The sequence below is a fragment of the Zootermopsis nevadensis genome, unplaced genomic scaffold (assembly GCF_977971745.1).
Source record: "Zootermopsis nevadensis isolate Lab colony 2312 unplaced genomic scaffold, Znev_1.0 Znev_ptg000025l, whole genome shotgun sequence".
In the NCBI taxonomy this organism is placed as follows: domain Eukaryota; kingdom Metazoa; phylum Arthropoda; class Insecta; order Blattodea; family Termopsidae; genus Zootermopsis; species Zootermopsis nevadensis.
The window spans coordinates 9528589-9549508 of record NW_028259157.1 but is presented as its reverse complement, the minus strand read 5'-3'; the positions used below and the strand labels follow the sequence as shown (position 1 = coordinate 9549508).

Genomic DNA, 20920 nt, shown 5'->3' with positions numbered 1-20920 from the left:
CTTACCGTGGCAACTCCAAATTGCCTGGTTTAACGCGGGGAAGTTATAACATTTTAATCATAAATATGGCTTAAACATGTAGTTTTAATTAAAGGAGTGTTGTGTACAGACGCATTATAATAATATGCGACGAACTCAAAGGCTTTCGACATCATCATATCGATCTGTATAATACAGACTCGCTAAATAAGGTCTTACGGGATGTGACGCCATGTGGTCTTGTAGATGGTTACAAAAATTTTGGAGAAAAATTTTGCCTCCATCTTTGTCCCCATCTTCAGTGTAGAAAAGAAGCCACATGGCGTCACAGCCCAGAATACCACAGTCGATAACAATAAAGCCAATTATAATTTATTTACCTTAATTCTTGTTCCATCCAACGGCGCTTAACGTCGTATATTATTGTAGGAGAATAAATTTAGATAATGGATTTTGAAGGGCACGGATGGTACGGATCGCAGCCTATTTAAAGATATTTCACCATTTTAGTGGAGGGACTGAAGGAAACCATAAAAACAACCATTGTATTGCCCGAGAACGCCCAACTAAAAGGCATAGACGTTAATTACTAACCCCTGACGTCCAGAAATTGGAATGGACTGTTGAAAAACTATTAGAATCTAATACGGAGACTGAAAACAATAAGGGCATATGGGTGAGAGCGGATTAAGTTGCCTGAGGAGACATAACTAGCTGGCTGGCTGGTGTACGATGCCAAATATAACGATTTATTAATCAAAACTGATTGTCCCACAGCGATCTCAATGATAGGGTGCGGTTAGGGTGGTGGTTTCGATGGTTACGAGGGCTGAGGGGATGAAGATAACACCAACGTCCTTCATTTCTATTGGAGAGCAACAGGTTCGCCATCATTGATTGTAAATTAGGGTCGGTAAAATCAAAATACAGCGATCACAAATCGCAGTTGCTACGCGAGTCGTCTACAGCTCAAACAAAGGGATCGCTTATCCATATCACACTCGAGACTTAGATGTTATTTTGTGTTTTGATCTTCTGGCACAGGTCTTGCGACAAGCTTATCCTCCATCTAATAAATATTACTAATATGTAAAAGGATTAATAATTTAAGAAATATTTCCAAGGCCAAAGAAGATTCAATTGAATAAAAATTTCCTAGGATATTATCCATCGTCTAGTAAATATAAAACGTAAAACGACGTTTCGGAGATGGGACTCTATCTCCGTCTTCAAGTTCCTACACAGTTTGGCCCACTAGATAGAGCTAATCCCTATCTCCGGACCTTTCTTGGATATTATCCATCGTCTAGTAAATATAAAACGTAAAACGACGTTTCGGAGATGGGACTCTATCTCCGTCTTCAGGTTCCTACACAGTTTGGCCCACTAGATAGAGCTAATCCCTATCTCCGGGCCTTTCTTGGATATTATCCATCGTCTAGTAAATATAAAACGTAAAACGACGTTTCGGAGATGGGACTCTATCTCCGTCTTCAGGTTCCTACACAGTTGAAGAGAGTATGTAGAAGTCGAATAAGAATAATTAAAGGAAAATAAGATAACAGATCGCCACAAATGGCACAAGAGAAATTTATATTTACATATATTTTCTTATTTGCATAACAACTCTCTCAGTTCTTACCTCACCCCATCTTCACAAAGGAGCACTGGTTTGTTGTTTGCTTTGCTTAGCTCCCTGAAGGGATTTTGAAGGAAAACAAAAAAATGTTGCTTATAGACGATACTTAGTTGGAAAATGAAGTTCTGTTTATTGAGGGACCGACAATATTGGTAATTAGGAAGCTAAATATAAAACTGCAATGAGATTCAGATTGCGTTGATTGATTTTCAAAGCCCACCCCTCCCGCACACACCCACACACGTACTGGAATAAAATCCGTTGTGATCTATTCGTATTTTGACGTGTTGACAAGTTTGCTTTAATTCTGATATAGCATTAAACTTTAGCCCAGTTGGCTAAACAAATCAATTCTAAATCTTTCTATGTTGACTTGTATTCAGGGCATAAAGAAACTAAAATTCTCATTTTAATTGTTTTTATTATTCCATATCCACGGTCGTCTTTAGAAATGTTGTAATTTCTGATATCTGAATAGGCCTATACCACAATGTAAACTCAAATCCCAACGTGTTATCAATATTTCCATCACGTAAATTGAACTGCTTTGTCACAGCGTACTTGTAAACTAGTCCTTAACAAAATTCCATTGAGGTTTGCCACATAAATTTTGCAACTGACCGCCAGAAGTTAGGTTGGATTATAATTACCATCCGTTAAATTTAGCTGAGTTAGTGGACGCCATTCAAATATTACGCTACGAGGTACGATCGAAAAGTTTCAAGACTGTGTCAATAGAGGGCGAACCGGATGTAGTACGAGCTTCTGCCTTTAGGGGGTGCGACCTACATTCATAGTGAATCAGTGTGCCAGCCGGCATCATCGAATTAGCATTTGTTTCTTAGTTACGGGCGTTTTGGTAGTGCATTACACCGACCCTCCTGCGATTTCGGAATGGCGTGTGCATCAAATTTTGCCAAAGACTCGCCAAGACGGCTACGGAAACCTATGAAATGCTAAAGCAAAGCATTTGGGGAGTCCGCAATGGGTCGTGCACAAACTTTTGTGTGGCATTCACGTTTTAAAAATGGCCGAACCTCTGTCGATGATGACGAGCGTTCTGGACGACCATCTTCGAGCACAACGCCCGAAAATGTTACGAAGATTAGGCAGGCCATTCACGAAGATCGACGTGCTTGGCGCCTCTATCACTTAAAGATGGAGGTAGAAAGTACCTCTGAAACTTTGGGGAACATCTACCACACTAGTGGGCAGCCATGTTAAGGAAATGTTATCATCTATCAAAGGCTGCAAATCCCACTTTCGTTTTATCTTCTATATCAGATTCTATTTCGATTCTGTAGATCTTTCACGCTCAATTAATATTTGAAAAACAAAGAGTACAAGTCAAGTTCTACAGCTAGGAAAAGCACATAAGAACCATCTGTAATAGTTCTATAGTAACAGTTGTATCGCACGCCACGGTGGTCTAGCGGTTAGATCGCTGGCCTTGTAATCCTGGGGTCTCGGGTTCGATTCCCGGCGGTGCCCGAATTTATAACTTGTGTTGGGCAAGGACGTGGTCTAGGCAACACGGAGTTTTCCTCCGGGGGCTTCCCCGGTTTCTCCGTGGCATCCCATTTACACACAGAAGAAGGCAATGGCAAACCACTTCTGGATCATCTGCCAAGAACGTATATGAACAGGTCCCAGTCCGAGAAAAGGATGGAAGGATCCTGTTCATATGGACCTGTCGTCAGACAGAACACTAAATAATAATAAGATGAGGTGGTCTAGCGGTTAGAACGCTGGCCTTGTAATCCTGGGGTCTCAGGTTCGATTCCCAGCGGTGCCCGAATTTATAACTTGTGTCGGGCAAGGCCGTGGTCTAGGCAACACGGAGTTTTCCTCCGGGGGCTTCCCCGGTTTCTCCGTGGCATCCCATTCACACACAGAAGAAGGCAATGGCAAACCACTTCTGGATCATCTGCCAAGAACGTATATGAACAGGTCCCAGTCCGAGGAAAGGATGGAAGGATCCTGTTCATATGGACCTGTCGTCAGACAGAACACTAATAATAATAATAATAAACAGTTGTATCGTAATTGGTAAGTGTGACGTCACCAGTCTTACCTGCTCTGACTCTGACGTCACGGCTGTGTATACGCCCGACAGAATTATCGGCCACACATCGGTAAGTTGCCGCGTGAACGTCGTGCCTGTAGCCGCTGGGACGGAATGGCGGGAACAGCAAGGAACCATTAGCCAGAAGTTCCCTGGTCTGAGGAATCGGTCCCACTGATTTCCCGTCCCCAGACAGCCAGCTGATGTTGGGGGGAGGACTGCCTTCAGCAGAACAGTCAATGCGAGCTCCCGTCTCGTTCGCGAAGTCCACACGTGACGGGGGTTCCTTCAGGAACGATGGGCCCACGAAAGACGCAGCAGCTGTCGGCACAGGAAAAACAGTAGTTGTAACTGTGTTTCCGTGTTTGTAAGTTATTTAAAACGCTTTTGAATATGTCACATTTATGGCTTTGTCAAAACAGGTGTTGAAACTTCAAACAGATGATGACTCCCTTCTGAATTCTAGTGTTGCGTAACCTCAAAGACGCTTACTTTACTACAACGAATGTCCAGTAAAGAGTCGTGTAACATGTTTTAACTAGAAGCAATCTATAAGAGACAACGGAGCATTAAATATTGATAGCGGTTTAAAATTCGTACGTATTTGGACGATAGCAGTTCAAAATTTTCACGTCTCACTTGCGTTGCACAAATGAATGCAGACCGGTCTTTCGCATCGCTGCACCACACAGCGTCTCAGTCTGAGAATTACGCTCCGTAGGAAACCTACGCAAAACTGAATCCATGTAGAGCATGCAAACATTGGAAGCTCTGTACGGAGTTAATAGACATGGTTTGCAGCGACGTCTTTATTTGTCGACGTAAAATATGAACCCGATATTTAACACACAAATCTAGAAAAATATATTATATTTAAGATACTTTACTGACAAGTCATTTTTTCTAAATGCTTTGTGTAACATTTCGAAATATGTTGGTTTGTTACGGTGGGGAGTTGTTAGAGGGAGGAACACAGATTGCAGGTGTTTGAGAATCGGGTGTTGAGGAGGATATTTGGGCCTAAGAGGGAAGATGATGGGGCGTGGAGAAAACTGCACAATGACGAGCTTAAAAATCTGTACTGCTCCCCCAGTATTGTCAGGGTGATTAAGTCGAGAATATTGAGATGGGCCGGGCATATAGCACGCATGGATGGGCCAAGAGGTGTGCACCGGGTACTGGTTGGGAAACCTGAAGAGAAGAGACCGCTGGGGAGACCTAGACGTAGATGGAAGGATAATCTCAGGCAAGATCTATGGGAGATAGGCGTTGAAGGAGACTGGATTTTGTTGGCCCAGGACAGGGTCCGGTGGAGGGCTTTGGTTAATTCGGTGATGAACCTTCGGGTTCGGTAAGCCATCTAGTTACTTAGTTAGTTAGTTTGGGGCGTTGTTAGCCCCTCGTTCTACTCTCATGCCTAGGAGAAACCCCTTGTCGTCTGTCCACTATTGCTTATTTGCAAATTATTAGGGTTTACCCTACATATCCGGAGGTCTTCCCCTCCAACCACAACCCAAGGACGAGAAGTTCTGTGATGACACGGGACCCACTTAACATGGATTTTCTGTACTTAAGTAATAATTCTTAATTCTGTAAGGATTTCCACGTAGGTCTAGTTATTATAAATAGACATAATAAGAGATTGCGTTATCAGTTCTGGTAATTCCTGATTATTCAACTCATATTCGCTGCCGTGAGAACCTGGAATCTAACCAAGTACGTCCTCCGTCATTGTGTGTGTGTGCAGTCTGCACTAAAATATGGGCCACTTTCGGAGTTCCTTATGGGGCCCACACTACACTAGACGCATCTTTAAAACAATAGACCAGAAGCTACATCTCAGTACGCATGGTGGGCGACAAACACCTCGAGCCGAGCGTACCGCGGCGTTGTAGTATAGGCGATATCATTACAAGACACAGTATAAAAGGACTGATGTCACGGCGAGATGCGTCTATATGGAGATATCGTGTTCACACATGACGCACCGGTAACTACATGCATGTTCTGGCAATAATGCCCTCGAAGTTTACAAAACAAAATCAGGCCGACGTCACTGGAGAGGGCTGCCAGAGACAGTAGAGTTACGCCCGCATTTTGATTTTAATTCCGTGCATCTCGTATCTGCCTCTTCGCTTTCAGGGGAGAACACGGACTGAGGCTGCATGAGAACAGGGTGCTTAGAAGAGAGATATGAAGTGACGGGAGGATGGAGAAAATTAATAATGAGAAAGTCAATAGTTTGTGCTCTTAACCAAATAGTTATGATGAAATCACGTGCGAGGCATGTTTTGCATGAGCGAAATAAAAAATGCATACTCAGTTTTTGTTGAAAATCCATAAAATAAGAGACCACTCGGAAAACATGAGAGCAATTGGAGGATAACATTAGAATGGATCGTAGAAAAACAAAAGTTTGGGGGGCTCTTGTGGATAAGGCAATTTAAACATTGGGTTCTATAAAATGAGGGAATTTATTGACTATCTGAGCGTAGGGTACTCTTACTTTTTAAGATGGAGTTTAGTCCAGGGACTTCCCTTAACATTCTGTTCTTTTCATTTAAGAAAGCCTTGTAAATTAAATAACTTCATGAAACAGAGCCATTTTTATTTAAATATGTCAATTCCGTTTATCTTGGATGTAAAGTCATATAGAAATTTAAGTGCATGCCAAAATTTTAGAGAAAATATATTCAGAACTGAAGATAGCGGCATTTTAAGCGCCCTTTTTAATATTATTCTCCCCATCTTGTGCACTGAAGGCAGAAAAAAATATCTTTCTCCGAAATGTTGGTATACATACACAAAGTGTTACAGCGTAGAAAACCAACATCGATATCTTCACCGACATGAAAACCTTACGTCCTTCATGGTCAACAGCAAATGGCCCCAAAGCTGTCTGAGACAAAGGTTCTGAAGAAGGGCACCTTTTCTAGAAAGTTAAAACAACCCCCCCACCTTTTCAATGTGTACACATCTCTACACAGAAATCAAGCAAGCAGTCCATTGTTCCCTTTTTACATAAAACACTGAAGTGGAGCGCAGAGAAGACAGACAAGGACAGAGAGATTCTGTCTTGAGATGGAATAATTTTTCTCTACTCTATTCCATATTTTGGGTTGCTATGGTAACATACAGCCTACTTGGTTTCTGGAGCAGCAGCACGCGGAACCATCAAGGTGATGGAAGAGGAAATCATCTTCTCTCTCGCGTTTCCTTGCTGTGACTCCGTAGTCATAGCAACAAACAACTGCTACGTGAACACAGCAATACCGCACTCCAAACCGAGCCAAATCAAACGACTTCTTCACTCCTTACCCATTGCATTAATCAGACTTTCCGGCGATGTTACACCATAAGAGCACCATTTTTAGTTTAGGGAGCTATTTATTCAACAAATACTTTGTTACACTTCTCTGATATTATGGAACTGGGAGACTGATAATTGCAAAAAAAACTAAAAAAAACAAAAACAAAAAAACCACGAAGATTTCCGTCTTCTGGGTTGTTGCGCTGTGTAGTCTGGTCGATGTTAACCAACGTTTCAGAGGTCATACTGCCTCCATCATCAGGGCGATGACGGAGGCAGTATGACCTCTAAAACGTTGGTTAACATCAACCAGACTACACAGCGCAACAACCCAGAAGACAGAAATCTTCATACTCATCGCCCTGATGATGTAGGCAGTATGACCTCTGAAACGTTGGTTAACATCAACCAGACTACACAGCGCAACAACCCAGAAGACGGAAATCTTCATACTCATCGCCCTGATGATGGAGGCAGTATGACCTCTGAAACGTTGGTTAACATCGACCAGACTACACAGCGCAACAACCCAGAAGACAGAAATCTTCATACTCATCGCCCTGATGATGGAGGCAGTATGACCTCTGAAACGTTGGTTAACATCGACCAGACTACACAGCGCAACAACCCAGAAGACAGAAATCTTCATACTCATCGCCCTGATGACGGAGGCAGTATGACCTCTGAAACGTTGGTTAACATCAACCAGACTACACAGCGCAACAACCCAGAAGACGGAAATCTTCATACTCACCGCTGTGAGAACATCAAGTCTTACAAAAAAAAACACGTTTCTATCACGTACCAGTGAACTTAAATACGTTTTCGCAGCTTCTAGTACTATTAACGTGCATTAAGATCTCAGACCTGTGAAGCTTCCGAATTAAGTATCGAATTATGATCTTAGTCATGCGATAGGATTACCTCGATATGGAAACAGCTCATCGAATATATCGAACATCGCAAGATATCTCAACAGGCAGGAGGGGAACAGCCATGTCTCGAGATATAAAATAACCTAATGCACCTAAAAAGTGTCTGGTTGCATATAATGTGATAATTATTTTCATTGCTTGAAACGTATTTTTCTCTAATACGTTCAGAGCACTTCAGATGCTAATTTTTATATATTTTACAGACTTTATCTTCGTTCCTTTAATCATTTACAAAAATAAAGCAAGATTTCAAAATAAATTAGTGTTGAGCGGTAAGTATAGTTCAACTTCTTTCAATGACATTCATAAAGCGAAGCTGTTCTGAATTATTTTTCTTCCTGTCTTATATATGAAAACATTAATAATAATAATAATAATAATAATAATAATAATAGCCTCATGACTTACAGTTATACTTGAAAAGCTGATGGTAGCTCAGCTACTGAAGTTATTCCCAGTCTTTTTTATCGGTAATTGTATGGAGTGCCTTCGAGGTTTTCCCAAATCTCTCCCGGAATATTTCAAAATGATATCAGTATCACCATATTCTCCTTCCAAATGCCCGTACATTGGCAGTACACGATCATTTTTCACACCTTATTCGACCTGTAAGTTGAATCTCCGTTGTTAAATGGGCTAAGAACCAATCTGAATCACAGTCTACAAGTGACATCTTTCGTCGCAACAAAAGGATCGGTCTCATTATTTCTATGGCGGGTGTCGTCATCAGTTCAAGCGGAAGGAATCGTTCGGAAAGTCGACGTAAAAGCTAAGTGCACTGAAGGAAAGCACATGTAAGAGATTTTGGTGGTCTGAGTGTTCCTTTTCAACGAGACTTTCGCTTTCAAAAAGATTTAAGTCACACGGCACGAAACAAGGTGATTATGGCGGACTTACGAAAGTCAGTAGTGAAACTCAGCCAGCGTTCGCACAGAACTTAAGTTCCAGTACTCAACTAATATAAAAAGTCAAAAGATTCTAGCGGTTAATTTCTGAGACAAAGTGTTTTCTATAACACATTTTTAAAATTATTTCAACGTTCAAAATACTAACATATTTTTTAAATGTTCGAAGAAAATTGATTTCTATAACACATTTTTAAAATTATTTCAACGTTCAAAATACTAACATATTTTTAAATGTTCGAAGAAAATTGATTTCTATAACACATTTTTAAAATTATTTCAACGTTCAAAATACTAACATATTTTTAAATGTTCGAAGAAAATTGATTTCTATAACACATTTTTAAAATTATTTCAACGTTCAAAATACTAACATATTTTTAAATGTTCGAAGAAAATTGATTTCTATAACACATTTTTAAAATTATTTCAACGTTCAAAATACTAACATATTTTTAAATGTTCGAAGAAAATTGATTTCTATAACACATTTTTAAAATTATTTCAACGTTCAAAATACTAACATATTTTTAAATGTTCGAAGAAAATTGATTTCTATAACACATTTTTAAAATTATTTCAACGTTCAAAATACTAACATATTTTTAAATGTTCGAAGAAAATTGATTTCTATAACACATTTTTAAAATTATTTCAACGTTCAAAATACTAACATATTTTTAAATGTTCGAAGAAAATTGATTTCTATAACACATTTTTAAAATTATTTCAACGTTCAAAATACTAACATATTTTTAAATGTTCGAAGAAAATTGATTTCTATAACACATTTTTAAAATTATTTCAACGTTCAAAATACTAACATATTTTTAAATGTTCGAAGAAAATTGATTTCTATAACACATTTTTAAAATTATTTCAACGTTCAAAATACTAACATATTTTTAAATGTTCGAAGAAAATTGATTTCTATAACACATTTTTAAAATTATTTCAACGTTCAAAATACTAACATATTTTTAAATGTTCGAAGAAAATTGATTTCTATAACACATTTTTAAAATTATTTCAACGTTCAAAATACTAACATATTTTTAAATGTTCGAAGAAAATTGATTTCTATAACACATTTTTAAAATTATTTCAAAGTTCAAAATACTAACATATTTTTAAATGTTCGAAGAAAATTGATTTCTGTAACACATTTTTAAAATTATTTCAACGTTCAAAATACTAACATATTTTTAAATGTTCGAAGAAAATTGATTTCTTTAACACATTTTTAAAATTATTTCAAAGTTCAAAATACTAACATATTTTTAAATGTTCGAAGAAAATTGATTTCTATAACACATTTTTAAAATTATTTCAACGTTCAAAATACTAACATATTTTTAAATGTTCGAAGAAAATTGATTTCTATAACACATTTTTAAAATTATTTCAAAGTTCAAAATACTAACATATTTTTAAATGTTCGAAGAAAATTGCTTTCTATGACACATTTTTAAAATTATTTCAACGTTCAAAATACTAACATATTTTTAAATGTTCGAAGAAAATTGATTTCTATAACACATTTTTAAAATTATTTCAACGTTCAAAATACTAACATATTTTTAAATGTTCGAAGAAAATTGATTTCTATAACACATTTTTAAAATTATTTCAACGTTCAAAATACTAACATATTTTTAAATGTTCGAAGAAAATTGATTTCTATAACACATTTTTAAAATTATTTCAAAGTTCAAAATACTAACATATTTTTAAATGTTCGAAGAAAATTGCTTTCTATGACACATTTTTAAAATTATTTCAACGTTCAAAATACTAACATATTTTTAAATGTTCGAAAAAAATTGCTTTCTATAACACATTTTTAAAATTATTTCAACGTTCAAAATACTAACATATTTTTAAATGTTCGAAGAAAATTGATTTCTATAACACATTTTTAAAATTATTTCAACGTTCAAAATACTAACATATTTTTAAATGTTCGAAGAAAATTGATTTCTATAACACATTTTTAAAATTATTTCAACGTTCAAAATACTAACATATTTTTAAATGTTCGAAGAAAATTGATTTCTATAACACATTTTTAAAATTATTTCAACGTTCAAAATACTAACATATTTTTAAATGTTCGAAGAAAATTGCTTTCTATAACACATTTTTAAAATTATTTCAACGTTCAAAATACTAACATATATTTAAATGTTCGAAGAAAATTGCTTTCTATGACACATTTTTAAAATTATTTCAACGTTCAAAATACTAACATATTTTTAAATGTTCGAAAAAAATTGCTTTCTATAACACATTTTTAAAATTATTTCAACGTTCAAAATACTAACATATTTTTAAATGTTCGAAAAAAATTGCTTTCTATAACACATTTTTAAAATTATTTCAACGTTCAAAATACTAACATATTTTTAAATGTTCGAAGAAAATTGCTTTCTATAACACATTTTTAAAATTATTTCAACGTTCAAAATACTAACATATTTTTAAATGTTCGAAGAAAATTGCTTTCTATAACACATTTTTAAAATTATTTCAACGTTCAAAATATTAACATATTTTTAAATGATTGAAGGAAATTGCTGTATATTCGTAAAATAACCGAAGTTCTTTAAAATTACGTTTTAAAATGTAATTTAATAACCATTCTTAATTGAAGTGTTTAAATTAAATTAATTGTTTGGGGGGGGGACATAAAATAACTAAATTCTATGCTGTTAAATAATGTTCTGTTCAAATATACGAGGCACGCCCAATGTTTCGCCTGCTTTCTTTACCACTAATTATTCAATAAGAACCACGAGCAGTTCATCATCTGGAATGTAGTCGCTTAAGAATTTCTACGAGACTACACGACGCTACATCCCAGACGACAATAACCTTCAAGATTGCCGGTATAAGAATCTGAAATCTCTTACAGAAGCTAATAATCGATCAGAAAATCAATGAATGCCTCGTCTATTTCTATAAAAGACGTTTCATTACCAAGTTTCTCCCTCAGAGATACGAACTGCGAATTTCGGGACAATGTGATTGAGTGACATCATTTTGGAATTATTTCTGGCCGTCAAATACATATATTTTCCCAGAATTACGCCGGTCACCTCAACAGATTTTACCACAACTACAGACAGAATGTTAATTGAAAGATTCGATTAATTGTTTGGGTAATATTAATTAACGATGCTGTATTGACAACAGACCGGTGGAAAAATCTGAAAGGTCCTTGTAGAAATGAACCGGAAAATAGGTTAACTGAAGAATCACGAAAAATTATCCCAACCCAAAATGAACAAGATCCCACAGGAAAAGTAGGATAGTGAACCAAATTACTCAGGGTCAGAGTAGTACGCGCCATTTTCTTAGAATCCTGGGGAGGTAAAAACATGTTTTGTCAGCCCGTGGATCTTTACGCCGTCTGAAGCTTTGAAGTCTGTTATAACGTTCTTGCAGACAATCCTTCAATTATTCCGGTTTGATACTACGTCAATAAATTTGATATGCCGGATCATTAATCTTCCGGAGTGGATTCAGGTACGCCTGAGAAGCAGAACGGGATTTACGTACAAATTAAGTAAGAGAGAACACTAAGGATATAATAAGAAAGTATTAGGTTCCTTTCTGTGTAATTTTGCAGAAGCACGTACCTAGTCGTATTTATACCAAGGACTACGAAAGGACGGATAGTTCTCCAGGGAATCAAATACTGAAATGGAATTATGTGAAATAGCAAAACATTTCCTTACGTCGCAACATAAATAACATCCACAGACATTCTGCATGTAGCACGTAAAGCACGCTACTAGACTAGGGCTTATCTGCTGCTTACATACTGATTTGAATGTAGATGCATTAAACATTCTGAACGGCCATCATGTTGGTACACTGAAGTCTAGGATAAAAAATATGCACTTGGCAAAACGGTTCATAAATTAGTTAATTAAATAACTTACAATAAAAAAAAGTAATATTTCAGGCACACTACATACGGTGACTGCCGAATTTAAGATGTTTTTTCAAAATTAATTTCTCGTCCTTTAATCAGTAATTTGTAATACCACCACTTCAATATAATAGAATTACGTTTAATTAATTTTCCATATCTTGGTACAAAAGTTCAGGAAAAGAAATGGTAGAATGAAACACGTTAAAGTACAAAACTTCTTCTCCCTTCCATTTCCTACTTAAAATTTCTACTTCGGAGGAGACGATTTCGTCGTTTCTAATTCTCTTGAACACAATTAAGGGTTTCAGCCTGCCATATATTCCAATTATTCATAATCTAACTAGAAGACATAACGAGTTATCTTTAGAGTCAGAGCTAGGAGTTGGACCCACAGCTATTTCGGTTCGGACTCCCGGATCTGATACATTTCCTCCCTAGTTTTAACATTTGCAGGAGAGGAATTTTCATGTTAATCATGTTAGGTGGCAAACATTTTAAAAAATAAAAGACTATTATCACTTATGCTCGTAGTTCAGTGGCACTTTGTAAACTAGAACACAGCAGAAGTGATCAGATAAAATACATAGATAACCAGCTCCAGTAAGCAAATTATTAATTGTTATTGGCAGTATAATTGGTAACATATTATAATGGTCCTTTGGGTTTCTAAAAACCAGATAACTAAATGATCAATAAGATAGTGTAGTTGCGTCATATTGTGATTTATTAAATTAAAATTAAATTATTTGGTTATACCGTCAAATCACAATGTATTTAAAATAAGATAATTAAAATAATTAAAATATCATTCTGTGTTCCATATCGAATAATCGATTTAAAATTGGTACTGTTCCAATTGTAAATCGATTATTCGATATGGAACACAGAATGATATTTTAATTATTTTAATTATCTTATTTTAAATACATTGTGATTTGACGGAATAACCAAATAATTTAATTTTAAATGATAAATGTTCGAGAGCTATGATAAATTAATTAACGGCCACGGTAAAATGTAGGCATTAAATTCAAGGACGTTTTTAAGCCTTTAAAATCTATTGATAACTAAATGTAGCACCTGATTTAATAAGAAATAAATATACATCTGATTTATGGTTTTGCATTATAAACAGGGATTATTTCCTTGAACGTCATTCGAATGGTCTTTTCTTTGATGTAAGGCCTGAATTATTAGATATTATTTAGACGAGCCTTGATTTTAAAGGGTTAAACCAAGATTCACTCCATTCTGACGGTTTTACCCTGTGTGCGGGGCATAATTTGCGTTTGTAGCTTAGCTTGTTCTATCAGCAGTGCTGACAAATATTCTGCCAGTTAGGAAACAGCAGTTTACACGGCGATGCTATGATCTTGGCGAATGGGTGGTGGTGGTGGGGGGGTGTAATCTCCGTCCAACAGCCGACGGAATACTTCCGCTGTGGACGACGCATGTCGGAGGGTGGTACGAACACGGCTTATCTGACGCATGTGTGACATACAAAGTAAGCGTTCACGTTTTAGGTAGCGGACGGATGGAAGGCAAGAAGTAAGAAGTCATTCTACTCTGCGTTTCCATAGAGATTGTTTTATAACTAATTCACGGAACACAGATCTTCCTAAGAAGTTAAAATGTCGCTCTGCTCAGCACATTTCCAGCTTCTCAAAAAGAACTCTATTCTAAGGAGTTACGTATTTATATAATCATTTATTTGTGGCGTCGAAAGATAATTAAATACAAAATACGTGAATTAATTAAGGTACTATCCCAGCATTTGTATTGGAGGGACTGACTAAAACCTCAATTAATTAACATTCACGGACTTCGTTATTGTGTAAAACGTAATCTTATGAAAATTCAACAATTGCTACAAATTAACACCAAAGGAAACATCTTCTTTCTCTCCTACATTCTGTAATGTCATGATTGCTGTCCATTCATTGCTAAGGATGTAAGAGCTTTATCGTTCAGGCTATCAACATTCGGTGTCACTTATGGTGTCGGTGGTTGTTAACACAGAATACAGTCAAATTCATAGAAACACGTCTGAAAGGTAAATATTAATTTTAAATTATAATTTAGTATTTGTCTTGTGTTGGTCTGAGCCACAAGTTTCACGGTTGGAGATTTAGATGGTACCTTTCTTCGAAGCATTGTATCTACCTGTGAGTCTGCACAGCTTCACAACCCGGAAGAACAACATCGTCGTCTTCACCACTACAAGAACTTTAAATCTCACACTGAAGATAATCACATGAAAACTTGACTATAGACAAACGTAAACATTACTGCAGATTCCTAAAAGGTTGATACTGGAATACCAAACAAAAACGCAGTACGTAACTAACTACTTTACTACAAGAAATTTTCCACATTTTATGGAACATGAAGGTTCATTACCGCGTTTATAAGAGTCCGTCATCGATTTGTTTCCTGACCCAGATGAATTCAACCCAGGTCCTCCCACCTTATTTACTTAAGATGCACGTTGATACCTTTCTCTTCTCCACGCCCAGTTCCTAGTATCCTTACCTCTATAGGTTCTCCAACAAAAATTCTGTATGCATCACTCATATCCCCTTTGCACGCTATTATTATTTTATTTAGTGTTCTGTCTGACGACAGGTCCATATGAACAGGATCCTTCCATCCTTTTCTCGGACTGGGACCTGTTCATATACGTTCTTGGCAGATGATCCAGAAGTGGTTTGCCATTGCCTTCTTCTGTGTGTGAATGGGATGCCACGGAGAAACCGGGCAAGCCCCCGGAGGAAAACTCCGTGTTGCCTAGACCACGGCCTTGCCCAACACAAGTTATAAATTCGGGGACCGCCGGGAATCGAACCCGAGACCCCAGGATTACAAGGCCAGCGTTCTAACCGCTAGACCATCGTGGCTCTTTTTGCACGCTATAAGAGCTGAATCTCGCCTCATTTTCCTTTGCATAGATAATTCTAAACAATCTGCCCTAGTTCAAGTCCCTGTGTGAAATTTCTTTACGTTCTGCTTTCTACAGTGAGGAAATTTTAGCCGTGCGCATCCAAAAGCTGGAGGACCACTGGTTGTCGGCTGTCTGTTTTGCAGAAAATAAGTCACAGTTTATTTAACAAAACACTTAATATTTGATGAGTTACGAGGATGAACGTGAAACTTCAAGACCGTAGGCCGGGCATAAATTTCCCTGAATGTAAGTCAGATGTAGGGAGACTTGCTAATGTAAACAGACATATTCAAATGAACATGCTCCTTTCAGGGTGGACTTAGAACACCCCCCAGGCCCTGTCCAGAAAAGTTCGCTCGGCTCTGCTCAGCTGTTTCGAAGTTGTCTTTATCAAAGTTTGATGAGTTGAGGCGGCTCTGAGCTGCATTCAGTTGTTTATGTGATGCCCACTCCTCCACGCGGCTCCAAGACAGAGTAGGCCTACAAGTATTAACATATATTCACATCCATTTCTCTCTGGCCCTGAGAACAGAACACTGATGAAACAATAAAGCTTCTGACGGATAACCTATTTTCATCTCAGCAGGGCCATTTTCAATCCTGAATGAGGTTTTTCGTGGGTTTCCTTTGTTCTTCCACGCAAATCCTTGAACAGAATCGTATAATTTAACAGAAACTGTCACAAATTTTTATATTCTTCTACGCCTAATACGTTCGTTAATGACATAGATCAAGAAGATAGCTGTCTTCTGGGATAATCGTGCCGTGGAGTCTGGTAGGTAAACGTCTACCAGACAACACGGCGCAACAACTCAGAAGACAACCATCTTCAGACTCACCACCGTGAAAACCTCAAATACTATAATACTTAGTCCTACATGTCAATTGTAATTATGTATCAAATGTATTTTAAGTATTGTCCGAAACTCAATTCGACCTGAAAACTACATCAGCCTTACAGATTGGCTCTACGGCAATGGATTTGACTTGTATAAGTAATTAATTATTCGGTTTTGGTCCGTCTAATCACAATTCAAATTTAAAATTTACAATGAAGATAATTAAAATATCATTTGATGTTCCTCATCGAACAATCGATTCACATTTGCAACATCTTTTTACAACATGTTTCGGTTTCTATATAAACCATCTTCAGGTGTAAAAGTTAAAATTATAAACTTAAAACCTAATTACAATTTCTGATATGCAACTTTTTGGTGATGTTCACTTCCAGATTCATTTCATCAGTACTTGAAACAAACATAAAAATACCCCAAAAGCTTCATGAGATCTTGTAACCCGCCTGATCGTCGATCCCAGTATCTCCCGAATAAAAGTTCGGGGTAATGCTGTTTTAACAGCAGCTCCACTATCTCTTAGAATAATACAATGTAGATACATTATCTAATGAACATAAACAATTAACTAACTCAACCACGTGTTTTCAGTGTTTAGAGAAGTGTCAATACCAGCTACGCATTTCAAACTCTGTACTCCAATATCAGGTCCTTTAAAATCCAGTGGTAACCATATGCAGTACCTAATTCAACGAATAGCATCTCTGTATTCTGTCGATAGATCTTAGTGTGCTGATAGGGTTTCAGGACACGTCGTCCAGAGTCCGATGTTTGTGTCTCAAACCTCACAGTGGATGAGCCAGCAACTCCCTCTCTTTGTCGGCGTGTACCTAGCTGCAGGCCACACTTAGTTTCGTCATCCTCTTCACCATGTTCCCGACGCGATCAATACAGCAAACCACGTCCCATCCTCAAGAATTTACTAGCGAAACTTTGGTGGTGGTGGTGGGACATCTTATATAAGTCCATACCTAATGTGCATATTCCTCAACACGTCGCCCAGACTTACTACCTTCCTTCCAGTACAAACCATTTCATTACACTGCAAAGCTGATGGTCAGCCCTCCAAGTACGTCTAATGCAACTAGAAATCAAAATAAAGCAGATTATCCTACGTTTACTTGAAGGTGTTTGCATGCATTTTCAGTGATTAACAAATGAGATGGTTTCGTCTTTGGTTTAATGTAAATGTTTTCAAAAAATTGTGCCAAAATGTTTCTTCCCCGATACAGCTGAATATACAAATTCTTATTACGTGGTACATGAATAACATTCTGAATAATGTCGTTCGTTTTGAATTTCAGCGTTTTGGAGAGCACGATGTCTTCATTTTTCGGGTTAAATATAGAGGCGTTATGTTTCTGTTTATGGGCTGGTATATATCTAGTAGTACCCACCGCAATGAAAGCCAGAGCATGATCATTGTCAAATATCCTTAAGAGAAATCACCGAGGACTGCCCTGGTATTCACCAGGAGTCGTAAAGAAACCCATGAAAATCTTATTCTTCTTCAGGGATTACGTTAAAGCCTGTTCCAGTAAAAACTTTATCTTGGAAAATATTCTAACCGAGAAACCCTTCCCCCTCCCGCCGATGCAAATCAAGAGCATTGAAGCTACACCAATCTTCCCGGTAGCCTGATTACACTTCGATTTGAACACGTAATGACTGATTTCGTCAAAACAAGGCATAATACTGCCGCTGAATAGATAGAGCTCATAATGAGACATCTTAATAACGCAAGCTGATTGTGAAATGTAAAACATTCACGCGAGATGTGTGTCAGCAAGATAATAAAATACGTGAAAAATGGTACATCAGGGACGTGACAGATAAGCGGTCCGTGAGCTGAGTAATGTAATTGAAGCTGACGTTCAGACTCAACAGCGCACAATCAATCGTGTGATAGGAAGTATCAGTATTATTAACTCTCTGAAAGCACGATGGTAACGAATATGTATCAGATATTTAACATTCAATAATTCTGAATTTTTCCTAAGGAATGTATTTATTAGTGTAGTATGATTCTCAGATTAAACGCTTTAATTCCGTAAACATTATGAAATAATTTATATTTCTAATGCAGACTTTTTTTTGTTTTCAATTAAAATTATCTGTAGCATTTATAAACGGTGAGGTCGATGTTATTCATTTTAAGTTTACATAAGCTTCGCGGTAAAAGGGCTAAGCAGGTGACAGTACATATCTCCGAAACGTCAGTATCTACATACGAGTCTACACGGCGTCAAAATCCAGAACAACTTCATCTTCATCGCCCTATATTTCGCAAAATTCTCATAACTTTATTAATTTGAAGTTTCAACAAAATTAGGATGAGAGTTCAAAAATACGAGAATGGCAGACAACACTGGGGTAATGGGGGCTATGAAAATAACTTTCTTAAGTATATTTCCCTGTTGCTTCAAACATTATAATTGAATATGCGGGTACACATAAAGCCTGAACTTACTCTAACACGTGTTGGGAGATGGCGAGATTGAGAGAGAAACCGAGAGTTAAATCCTGTGCTTAAAAATATTATTACACTGTTTTAGTACGAATGTAAGAAATGAAGGGCCACAGAATCAAATCCGACTTCCAGTTACGATGTCTCCCGAGATATTGTTTTAAATTCTGTGTTCTGCAGAACCCTGGCGTTTTGCGCGATCATAGTTACATTTGTAGCAAAATCAAGCGCAATTTAAATCGGAACCTGTTTGAATTAGATATTTTATTCTCGAAATATTTCGTCCCTTCGGATAAATAATCAGCAGAGTTCTGTTATTTGTAAACACGTGCAAAATTAACATATTCACAAATTTCCAGTCAATTAATTTTACTGTGTAATAACAGTTGTATTCATGCTTCATGTCCCACCAGGTTTAAGAAAGGTCAATGGTATTTTAAGGAATCCAAGATGGTTCCCTGTCAAAGTACTTCAGTAAACGTTACCAAAAGCTACCTCCGTTTCGTGGTAAATGCGATGTCTGTTTGTATTTTCTTTCTTAAAAAATTTCGCCCAATATAAAGCCTATTTAAAACTGTTTTTACACGATCCTGTCCTGTATTTCTGACAAGACACGTGGAAATGCTTAATTCTTTATTCACATTCACTTACAAAACATAAATTTGCTGATATTAAGGAAAAACTTATTATAACAATAATTAAAATGAATATAAATAGTAAATTAATGATTAAAGTGATTACTTTATTACGTAAAATTCAATAAGTTTAGGGATATTAGTGAGGGAGGGGGTTTACTCAAGCAGTAGAGACGTTTAGAAAGCTTGGCCACGTCAAACAAAACATTTTCTGTGTAAGACTTGAGGTTCTACAGCGGTGAGTATGAAGATTTCTGTCTTCTGTCTTCTTGCGCTGTGTAGTCTGGTCGATGTTAACCAACGTTTCAGAGGTCATACTGCCTCCGTCATCAGGGCGATGAAGATTTCTGTCTTCTGGGTTGTTGCGCTGTGTAGTCTGGTCGATGTTAACCGACGTTTCAGAGGTCATACTGCCTCCGTCATCAGAGTATGAAGATTTCTGTCTTCTGGGTTGTTGCGCTGTGTAGTCTGGTCGATGTTAACCGACGTTTCAGAGGTCATACTGCCTCCGTCATCAGAGTATGAAGATTTCTGTCTTCTGGGTTGTTGCGCTGTGTAGTCTGGTCGATGTTAACCAACGTTTCAGAGGTCATACTGCCTCCGTCATCAGAGTATGAAGATTTCTGTCTTCTGGGTTGTTGCGCTGTGTAGTCTGGTCGATGTTAACCAACGTTTCAGAGGTCATACTGCCTCCGTCATCAGGGCGATGAAGATTTCTGTCTTCTGGGTTGTTGCGCTGTGTAGTCTGGTCGATGTTAACCGACGTTTCAGAGGTCATACTGCCTCCGTCATCAGAGTATGAAGATTTCTGTCTTCTGGGTTGTTGCGCTGTGTAGTCTGGTCGATGTTAACCGACGTTTCAGAGGTCATACTGCCTCCGTCATCAGAGTATGAAGATTTCTGTCTTCTGGGTTGTTGCGCTGTGTAGTCTGGTCGATGTTAACCAACGTTTCAGAGGTCATACTGCCTCCGTCATCAGAGTATGAAGATTTCTGTCTTCTGGGTTGTTGCGCTGTGTAGTCTGGTCGATGTTAACCAACGTTTCAGAGGTCATACTGCCTCCGTCATCAGGGCGATGAAGATTTCCGTCTTCTGGGTTGATGCGCTGTGTAGTCTGGTCGATGTTAACCGACGTTTCAGAGGTCATACTGCCTCCGTCATCAGAGTATGAAGATTTCTGTCTTCTGGGTTGTTGCGCTGTGTAGTCTGGTCGATGTTAACCAACGTTTCAGAGGTCATACTGCCTC

The 20920-nt window shown here is 37.4% G+C and overlaps 1 protein-coding gene across 4 annotated transcripts in view; it reads right to left on the bottom strand.

The window, feature by feature from the left end:
- LOC110832576 (cell adhesion molecule Dscam2-like) overlaps window positions 1–20920 on the bottom strand; it is a 188642-nt gene that overhangs the window by 76096 nt on the left and 91626 nt on the right. For all 4 annotated transcript variants that reach the window (XM_022069706.2, XM_022069705.2, XM_022069707.2 and 1 more), the window contains exon 2: window positions 3693–4004. In XM_022069706.2, coding sequence (XP_021925398.1) covers window positions 3693–4004 — 312 coding nt within the window. The remainder of the gene's footprint in view (window positions 1–3692; window positions 4005–20920) is intronic.